The sequence below is a fragment of the Electrophorus electricus genome, chromosome 1, assembly GCF_041902795.1.
Source record: "Electrophorus electricus isolate QZ-2024a chromosome 1, ASM4190279v1, whole genome shotgun sequence".
In the NCBI taxonomy this organism is placed as follows: domain Eukaryota; kingdom Metazoa; phylum Chordata; class Actinopteri; order Gymnotiformes; family Gymnotidae; genus Electrophorus; species Electrophorus electricus.
In genome coordinates, this window is record NC_137497.1 from 31,741,157 (window position 1) to 31,751,858 (window position 10,702).

The 10,702-nt window shown below is 48.3% G+C and overlaps 1 protein-coding gene across 3 annotated transcripts in view; it reads right to left on the bottom strand.

The window, feature by feature from the left end:
- fam171a1 (family with sequence similarity 171 member A1) overlaps positions 1-10,702 on the bottom strand; it is a 28,836-nt gene that overhangs the window by 3,619 nt on the left and 14,515 nt on the right. The window contains exons 1-7 of one of the 3 annotated variants that reach the window (XM_081715191.1): positions 9,654-10,702; positions 9,203-9,430; positions 8,214-8,306; positions 5,942-6,094; positions 4,779-4,952; positions 1,359-1,475; positions 121-235 (exon numbers count right to left, since the gene is read on the bottom strand). The exon at positions 9,654-10,702 is cut by the window's right edge and continues 241 nt beyond it. In XM_081715191.1, coding sequence (XP_081571317.1) covers positions 121-235; positions 1,359-1,475; positions 4,779-4,952; positions 5,942-6,094; positions 8,214-8,256 — 602 coding nt within the window. In that variant the 5' untranslated portion in view covers positions 8,257-8,306; positions 9,203-9,430; positions 9,654-10,702. Of the gene's footprint in view, positions 1-120; positions 236-1,358; positions 1,476-4,778; positions 4,953-5,941; positions 6,095-8,213; positions 8,307-9,202; positions 9,431-9,647 lie in introns of all 3 variants that reach the window. The other 2 variants (XM_081715192.1, XM_035526640.2) reach the window with 2 other exon arrangements.

A 10,702-nucleotide genomic window follows, 5' to 3' on the forward strand; every position in this document is an offset into this window, starting at 1 on the left:
TCACCAGTTACTCTGTTGTGAGTAACTCCATTGTTCCAGCTTACATATCACGCCCATACGATAGCAAACAAAAAGCACAGAGACACACAAGAAGATACACACATACACACACAGACACACCTGCAGTAATAAAGCAGAAGACAGAGGAGGAAGAGGAGGATGATGGCCATGCCTCCCAATATGGCCAGTAGAAACACAGTGTGGTACGTGCTGATGTCCTTAGCAACCACCGGACCTGCAATACACACACGAGTATTAGAAAATGATTATACATTTGAGCGTCTACACACTACGGCGTCCCCTGCAGCGGTCGGACATACACGGTAAACAAGTAAACAAACACCTCCATCCATATTTGGGTCTCCTGGGGCGTGCTAATATGTGAGCCCGCCCATACAGCCTATGACGGAGCAGTGATCTGTGTCTGTAGTGGACTGGGTCCGTAGTGGACTGGGTCTGGTGTGAGACTGGGTCCGTAGTGGACTGGGTCTGGTGTGAGACTGGGTCCGTAGTGGACTGGGTCTGTAGTGGACTGGGTCTGGTGTGAGACTGGGTCTGGTGTGAGACTGGGTACGTAGTGGACTGGGTCTGTAGTGGACTGGGTCTGGTGTGAGACTGGGTCTGGTGTGAGACTGGGTACGTAGTGGACTGGGTCTAGTATGAGACTGGGTCTGGTGTGAGACTGGGTCCGTAGTGGACTGGGTCTGGTGTGAGACTGGGTCTGGTGTGAGACTGGGTCCGTAGTGGACTGGGTCTGGTGTGAGACTGGGTCTGGTGTGAGACTGGGTCCGTAGTGGACTGGGTCTGTAGTGGACTGGGTCTGTAGTGGACTGGGTCTGGTGTGAGACTGGGTCCGTAGTGGACTGGGTCTGTAGTGGACTGGGTCTAGTGTGAGACTGGGTCCGTAGTGGACTGGGTCTGGTGTGAGACTGGGTCCGTAGTGGACTGGGTCCGTAGTGGACTGGGTCTGGTGTGAGACTGGGTCTGGTGTGAGACTGGGTCCGTAGTGGGCTGGGTCTGGTGTGAGACTGGGTCTGGTGTGAGACTGGGTCCGTAGTGGACTGGGTCTGGTGTGAGACTGGGTCTGGTGTGAGACTGGGTCCGTAGTGGACTGGGTCCGTAGTGGACTGGGTCTGGTGTGAGACTGGGTCCGTAGTGGACTGGGTCCGTAGTGGACTGGGTCCGTAGTGGACTGGGTCTGGTGTGAGACTGGGTCCGTAGTGGACTGGGTCCGTAGTGGACTGGGTCCGTAGTGGACTGGGTCTGGTGTGAGGTGAGCTGTGAAGGACCAGGGGTGGGAATTGAGCCCTTTCGCTCTCATAAATGCGGAGGGATGTGTAAGAGAGGGGTTGCGTTACCTGTGTTTATAGGAGACATGGCTGCCACCCAGTATCCCAGCTGAGGGGCGATGTATGTCAGTGTGAGCGCAGCTCCATCCCTATGCACATTACCCAGACTGATCTTCAGCCAGGCCCCTACACGCATGCACGCACACATGCACACAGTAAATAAGCAGCATTGACTGGCATGTGACACTGTGTCACATCTTGATACATCTCATATAGCTCGTTCAGAAACCGTGTAAACCCCATAATGAGCTGCTCTTCATTCAAAAGGTACAAACAGCTAGACTAGGCTGAGGAGCGCTGATGTATAACACTGCAGTGTAATGCACCGCTTCAGAAAAACTCACTTATCCAGAGTCCATTTCTATTGCTGCCTGCGTTTAGGAGTAACGTTACTGCCCTCCTACACTAGGGGCCAGCATGTATCTGTCTGCACTCCATGCACCAAATCCAAGAACTGCCTGGGAAATTACTCACTGCAACCACTAGGCGGCCAAACGCGAGGGCTTGTTCTACGGCTGTTTTTTAGTCATAGACCACGGGGAGAAAGAACAAAACAATGACAATCAAGTTTAAAAAGTGTGCTTAGGAGATACCGAGGCTCCAGAACAGGCCAGAAGAGGCGGTGGGATGGGAGGAGTGAGAGAGAGAGAGAGAGAGAGAGAGAGCGAGCGAGCAGCGAGAGGGGGAGGTGGGGAGGAGAGAGGTTTAAGTGATGTAGAATGTTTTGCTCCCAATCATTTCTGTGTTTCTCACGCAGAGCCAGATCCCCTATCGATCGCCATCTGACCTGAAGTTACTTGGCAACCTCTCCTCCTCCCCTCCACACACACACACACACACACACACGCGCGCGCACACATTCCGAGCATTACCGTTTAAACCCAACATCATGCCCATTGTGAGGTCAACTGGACGACCCTCTTCTTCCAGTGTCACATCTTTAGTTAAAACACACATACACACACACGCACCCACATGCCTGCACACAAACACATTGGCTTTGGGGCTTAAGAGTGGATGAACGCTAAAGAAAGAACGCCCATGAGGGCAAAAGGTCTAACATCACCCAGAACGCCACGGTGGCTGTGAGTGGCCGTCACCAGCTCTTACGCGGCGGTAAACCAACGCTTGCCCACATGTCATATCTGGATTTAAAAAGATGTAATTAGATCCTCTTGGCATGCGATGCGTGCAAAAATACCAGGGCACAAGTCCAAAAAGGAAACGGCCACCATCGCACAGGTGCGCACGGAGACGCGCCCACCATCACGCAAGCGCAAACTTGGACACGCCCACCATCAGTTATCTGTGGGCTGTTTGATTTTTAAGTATTATCTGCAGGTGTGCACAGACACGCCCACCATTTCGCAAGTGCACGCGAAGACGCGCCTACAAATGCACAGGTGTGCAGAGACACCCACAGTCGCGGAGACACGCCCGACGACGCACTGATGTGCACAGACACTGCTGCGGTAATTATGCCATAATGTTATCGCACTTTTCACACTGTGTATGAAGCCTGGGAAGTTACAGACCTGCAAAGATTTATGCACACACACACACACACACACACACACACACACACACTCTTTTCCTCTTTCCTTGGGCCGCCGGTTCCTGTGTCTTCACCTCTGGGAGCTTCTGCTTATGTTCTTGCAGTAAAGGCAAGCACTGCACTAGCCACTGCTGTGAGGCTGAAAGCAGCTAAGGCCTGGTTGTTTTCAGCGGGGCTTCAGGACCGTCGGGAGCAGCAGGTCTGGTTGTTTTCAGGACTGCGAGAAGGAGCAGGTCTGGGTGGATGGCAGACAGCCAGTCCTGTAGTCCCAGCTGAAACACATCAGGTCTTATCTGCAGTACTTTTCCAAATCCACTACCTGTTCCAACTCAGCAACGCACACACTGGCCTTCGCTTTAGGAATTACCAGCTGCATGTGGAGAGATGCTGCAAAGCTGCGTATTTATGAGTCAAAGTCAAGACAAGGAATGGTTCAGAAGATCTGCAGCAGACTCCTGATCAGACTCCTGATCCCAGGATCTTACTCCTTCTGTCCAGGATTAAAAATAACAAACATTTGCATGAAAGCCCTCATGATGGATATGACTAGTCATATTATTACTGTGCCTGTGGACATCTGAGGATTATCTGTGGGCTGTTGGTTGCGTTATCTGTGCGCTGTTGGTTGCGTTATCTGTGCGCTGTTGGTTGCGTTATCTGTGCGCTGTTGGTTGCGTTATCTGTGCGCTGTTGGTTGCGTTATCTGTGGACTGTTGGTTACGTTATCTGTGCACTGTTGGTTGCGTTATCTGTGCACTGTTGGTTGCGTTATCTGTGCACTGTTGGTTGTGTTATCTGTGCACTGTTTGGTGACTGTTATCGCTTGACTGTTTGATTGTTGGACTATTAGGTAGTTGAGTAATATCAGGGGGCTGTTTGACTGTTTGGTATTATCTGTGCATTAACAAATTGTTCTTTCAAAACCTTAAGTAATATAGACAATACGAGTAATAAGAGTAAACCAGCTAAAATAACAAGATGTCATGCCTGGCCACCCTCCTAGCATCCCTGTCTCATGTCTTTTGTTTTGCTTTACTTCCTTGTTGTGGTTGCGTTCCTTAGCTTCGTTTTCTCCGGCCCTGGTGAGTTGCACCTGTGTCTTGTTTAGTGCTCATTAGACCGTGTATTTAAGCCCCGTGTTTGTGCAGTCACCGTCAGTCCAAGCCTCCGTGCGTGTAATATCCTAGCCCGTGTTTTTATTCGAACCTTCGTTTGTTCCTAGCCTTTTTGTGCCAGCTTCCCTCCTGTCATCGCATGCTTGTTTCGTTTAGTTAATCACGAATTTCCGGATTCTACGTGTTGGCTCTACGACGTTATAATGATTATGACTCTGTATTTCTCTGTAATAAATCTCGCTCTTCTCTGCACGTGTCCGCCTCCTTAAGAAATAAGAAATAAGAAAACACAACCCAGTAACAGCCTAAAAATACTAAGTGTGATTCAGTTAATCAAAGTGTAAAGTAGGCAAAGAGGCATTACATGCAGGCGCACGTGTGTGTGTGTTTATGGAGAAGTGGCTGTCCAAGCTATAAATCTCCATTCACGTGATATTTGAAACACTTCCTCATGACGTGGCTGGCCTCTATGTTCCGCACTTCCGCATCACAGCTACTTTTCTGAAAACATTGTGATGGCACTCGTGGAGACACCCCACCTCCACCCTGAACCGTTTGATTCAGCTTATCCATGTGATAAGGAGATCACGAAAAGGAAATGTCTTCTTCCACACGTGCATTGGACACAAACACAGGAAGCCTGCCTCAGACTCTGACAATCCACAACACCTACTGGGTTTTTGAAGAGGGGCCAACATGCCAAAACCTTTTTTTGTGTGCGTGTGTGCATGTGTGTGTGTGTCTGTGCGTTACACTCACCAAGTTTGGGATCAAACCTCCAGGCAGGAACGTGGTCATTCTCGTCCAAGCCGCTATTTGCAGGGAGCGGAACACTCACGCTGACTGGCTCGTTGACGTGAAGCTCCACCCCATCGCTACCCAGAAGGTGGACGCTAATAGCAGCTATTGGGGTCAGCTCAAACCAGTCACTGCCTATCAGAGGCATATTGGGGGGTGGGAGATAGAGAGACAAAGAGGTGAAGTGAGAAATTAGGTTTAAAATAACAAGAGAACAAGACAGACAGAAAACGAATACAAAAAGGATTAAAAGGTTAATGTGGTGCCATGATCTGTCTCAGGGAGTATTTGAGTCAAATACAGATCGTTTGAAATAATGAGAACAAATAGCTCTATATAGTATCATTCACACACGTGCCTTATAAACTCCAAGAGGCATTTTGCTAGAAAACGGACTGGCGTTGTGGAGAGAACCGTAGCGGGAAATGAGGGCTCATCTCATTTAGCACTGTGACTGTAGTACCATTAGCACTGCTTTTTCCGTTACTTTACACTGCTTTACACTGCTTGATTCTGCTTTACACTGCTTTACTCTGCTTTACACTGCTTGATTCTGCTCTGCACTGCTTTACACTGCTTGATTCTGCTTTACACTGCTTTACTCTGCTTGATTCTGCTCTGCACTGCTTTACACTGCTTGATTCTGCTTTACACTGCTTTACACTGCTTGATTCTGCTTTACACTGCTTGATTCTGCTTTACACGGCTTGATTCTGCTCTGCACTGCTTTACACTGCTTGATTCTGCTTTACACTGCTTTACACTGCTTGATTCTGCTCTGCACTGCTTTACACTGCTTGATTCTGCTTTACACTGCTTGATTCTGCTTTACACTGCTTGATTCTGCTCTGCACTGCTTTACACTGCTTGATTCTGCTTTACTCTGCTTTACACTGCTTGATTCTGCTTTACACTGCTTTACAATGCACTGTTGCTCTCCCAAGCTTTTCTTTACTTAATTAAATAACCCATCAATCCCCAGCACCTCCCTGGTCTGGTATACGAGGTGTGTGTGTAACTTCTGCTTTTCAAGTGAAGGCGCTGCAGGTAGAGGAAGCACTGTGTGTGTGTGTGTGTGTGTGTGTGTGTGTGTGTGTGTGTGTGTGTGTGTGTGTTACTTGTACCATTCGAGGGAAGGCTCTGCAGGTAGGGGAAGCGCTGTGTGTCTTGGCCTGAGTGGCTCACAGTCAGTAACGCTGTCAGGTTGGTGTAGGTGGTGTTGGGTGGAAGATGGAGAGCTCGTCTCGGGAACTGAACCCAGGGCTGCTGTCTTGATCCTACACACACACACACACACACACACACACACACACAGCTTTGATCTGAACCCATTCAGATTATGCAATCTCTCTTCCTCCCCGCTCCACTTCTCTCTCTAAACTGGCTGGGTCACTAAATGCTGGAGTCTGGGCCATCCAGCATGGATCTCCGGAGAGTGATGATGTCATTGTGTTTCCATAGTAGGGAGTGTGCATTCCACAGCCATGACACAGAGCTGCCCCTCCGCCTCCATCGTCAGACCCTGCTTCCACACCCACGCTCCTGGCACACAGCCCAGCCAGACACAGAGGCAGTCCCTGCACTTGAACACGCCCGCCCGCCCGCACGCACATCTGAGACTAGCCAATTAGATATCTGGGTCTACATCAGTAAAATAAAATAAAATAACCTACACACATATATGAAATAACCAACATTTATCTGGCTGTTTTTTCCAAGTACACAGCACAGTGAATGGCCTATTCGATATTCAGCACTGCAATGTCAGTCTCTCCTGACTCTTAGTGTTTCTCGTTACGCGTTTGATCGACACAAGCAAGATGCTCCTCACGCGCTGCTCACTGGCACGGTCAGGAACAACTTGAAGAGGTTACCAAGGTTACTGACCTTCACCAGGCTATCACCTAGATTTGACTCTTTAAAAAAAGTGCTCATCACTGATTAGCAGGGGTTAACACTCGAGCAGAAAGGCGGGCAATTGGTACTTCTGAGACGCCTGTCTGTTCAAACTGTCGTTTTACATCGGCAGAGTTCGTTTTTTGGCCTTTTAAAGAAGTAGCCGTCAAGTGTATAGTCGTCCGGCCATTTCTAGCCGTTGACCAACACGACTTTGCCATGTTACTAATTTCGAGATATAGCCATTACAAGCGCAGTGGTGCCATAGTTTCAGGATCAGTCTCTATTTAAAGAGATCAGTCACTGTTTAAAGTAGACAGTCTGACAAATGTCAATATTCCATAACTAAAGTGAATTGCTGAACATTTTAGTGGAGGTAAATGACCCCCCAACACACACACACACACACACACACACACACACACACACACACACACACATATATATGTATATGTATGTGTATGTATGTATGTGTATATATATATATATGTGTGTGTGTGTGTGTGTGTGTGTGTGTGTGTATGTATATGTGCGTGTGTGTATATATGGGTGTTTAAATAAGAGGGTGTGCATTATGAACAGAAGGGGAGGTATTCTCTACTGTGCCAAAATATTACAGCAGATGGCATGAGACCTCTCGTAGCTGTAGGTGTGTGTGTGTGTATGTTCATGTGGTTCCACCCTAGTGTGTGTGTGTGTGTGTGTATCTATCAGCACATGGTGATTGAGTGTTTTGAGGAAAAGGGTTAGGCGGGGCCAAATGATTAAGAGTGGAACACAAGTGTTTCCCCTTGGGCACAAAGAAACATCAATCTCTCTCTCCCCACACACACACACACACACACACCTTATTTTAGTGTAGTATCAGAGTTCAGAGAAAAGCCTTTAATTAGCACGAAATGCTGAGAATCACATAGGAACAGGTAAATACGCTGCCATGACATCCCATTCTAAAGAAATCCATGTGAAATAAATTCACACTTTAGACTAAGACAGTCCTGAGCCTGTCTATATTTAAGTGTGCGTTTTAGATAACGTGGCTTTTCTCTCGCCCTGCACCCAGCAAGGGCACCTTTACGAGGACAGAAGAAGTGTGTCTCTGCCTCATGGCCAGACCCCCTCTCCCTCTCCCCAGACTCCAAGTCACTCCCGTTCCTTTTAGAGGTGTGTGTGCGTGTGTGTGTGTGTGTGTGTGTGTGTGTTCACACAAGGGGAAGCTTCCCCTACAAAGCCCCATCTGTGGATTCAGAGAGACTGTAATTAAATCATGTTATAATACGTTATTAATACTAATCATCACATCACAGCATGAACCCAAGCCACAGGAAACAATCACGAGTTCTGCCCGAGTGTCTAAACGTCACCATGGTGGGTGTGGCCTCCTGCCTTCGGCAAACTGACTTACTCTTGGGGTCAAACGAACACGTTAACTTTTGATTTTCATTTGTGCGAATCTCTTTGTCTCACACGTGCACATGCACGCACGCACACGTCTGTTACCTTGGTATCCAGCGACGATTTGAACTATGTCATCGTACACCATCAGAGTAGCAGTTCTCTCAGGGAGCAGATCGAGGCTGAGAGACGAGAACACTAGAGCGTTCCCACACACACACACACACACACACACACACACACACACACACACACACACACACACACACACACACACACACACACACACACAGTAGATTGGGCAGTTAGAAAATGGTAAGATGCAAGGATCTTAACAGACCTCCCCCCCCGCCGCAATAATGTACATCTCCTATAATATTCAACATAAAGAACTGAATCCCTCCCACTCTGAAACGGCCACGACATGGGCCTCAATAAATCATCCACGCCTGACCAACAGTATAGTGAAATAACCCCCCCCCCCCCCAGGGGCCACTGAAGGGGGTGGCCATCGCTAAACCACCTTCATGTGTCGCTCCCGAGCCATGAGTCATTCCTCTGGAAGCATACGAGGGCTCTTCCCACCAGCTCTTAGCTAAGCTACGCAGTGTAGAGGGTGGGGGTTGTTGCCGAGGCTGGATGGTAGCGACCCAGACAGAGAGAGTCTGCAGTGAAGCACTGTGTGTGTGTGTGAGCGCGCGTGTATATATGCGTGTGCGTTTGTTGAGTGTGACTGCTTCAATGAGAAAGGTGTCTGATTCCGATAAAAAACCCACAGAGCTCTTGTTCTGCACTCGGCTGCAAGTTACCGACCGAGTCTGTCTGTGTGTGTGTGTGTGTGTGCGTGTACGAGTTTGTGGTTTACTCTGGCCCTGTTTAGAACACTAATCCCTTTAGCTACAGCAGAGCGTTCCGTTTTCCCGCAGTTCTCTCTGCCCTGCCCCTTTTCGTCTCCACGGAGACACCGCCAAGGCAGCAGGTGTTCCTTCATCCTTTATATTTTTAATGTTAAAGAAGCTGACCGGCTAATCCCACTGACAAGCTCTTAAAATGAGAACAGCAAGAACATTAATGTAATGGAAGTAAGATGTTACCGGGTAGTCTGGCTGGTCGCCATGGAGAGGAACTGGGCACGTAGCCACGCCTGGTCGCTGTGACTACAAGCAGGTCGCCCAGGCGATAGTGGATCCTGATGAATATGTTGCCATCCTCGCCAGAGATCTCCTTGGCAACAGGGGTGTGGTTGGCGAAGATCTCCACGGTGACGCCCGAGAGCGGCTGGTGAGTGTTGGCATCACTCAGGTGAACCTTTAGTGCCACCTCTGCTCAGAAAAGACACAACCCACACTACAGTCAGACTAAAACCAACACGCACCTCTGGTCAGAGAAACACAAACCAACGATAAACAACTCTTCCTAAGACTTGTACATGCCAATACATGTGGAAACAGAACCATGTTGCAAAGAGAGAAAACAATTCAAAGTAATTTCGACATATCATTCTCACAGACTGTGATAAGTATATTTTCAGACTCTTACAATTACCATGAAATCCATTTTATGGAAGCCAGAGTTCTCACGCTCCCAGAACGGCAATTAGTGAGTGTTGAGACTATATCCATTAAGACCACACATTATAAGCCGATTAAATTGTGTGTAAAACACTCGTCTTTGTAATGCTGAAGACGAAAAACAATTCTGTTCCTAAGGTTTGCCACTCCGTGGGAACCTCTGAGAGGGCACTTACGGAAAACCACCAATCACCACCGAAATCACCCACCTTATCCTGCTTATTAGCCAATGGTAACAAGCTGTGAAAACAATGGCCAATGTTTCCTTCCTCTAGGAACCTTGCGTTTGTTTAGGAAGTCCGTGCAAATGCACACTTCCTGTGGAAAACATTTAATGCAGCTTTGCGGATAGCAGATGTGCTGCTTCTAAACATTTAGGTGGGACTGGTTCCTAAAAGCTTGGCATGGAAGAACTGCTAGGCTGTATGCTCTTCATACAGCCTCTTCAGTTTCTTGGGACCCTTATGATCCGAATGACCTTACAGGTATGACAAAGGGTCTTTATGCCAGACATACATCTAATGATAAGTGGCTTTACTGTGCGCCTGTTAGAGTCCATCCTTCTGTTCATGACGTGGCCGATTAGCAAAGTCCTCCTATACAAAGGGTGCTCTGCACTAGGTCGTGGCCAAAACCTTGGCGGTATCTCACACAGCTATACAGAAAACGCCACCAAAGAACTACACCTATGGAATTCTGCTCGGCCCAACTTCCACCCCATTTCATCACAATGGGATATTACATCACAATGGCCTGTGACCTCAGAGGGGCGCTCTGATGCAGAACAGAAGGCAGAAAGTGCAGAGGAAAGTGACAGATGGCACGAGTGACAGGATGGGATGATGTACACACCCACACTTAACATAACAACCTTAACATGGAGAGCGGAAAACAAATGCGCGCGCGCACACACACACACTCACACACTCTCTCACACACACACACAGTCTCACACGCACACACTCTCTCACGCACACACTCACACTCACACCCACACCCACACTTAACATAACAACCTTAACA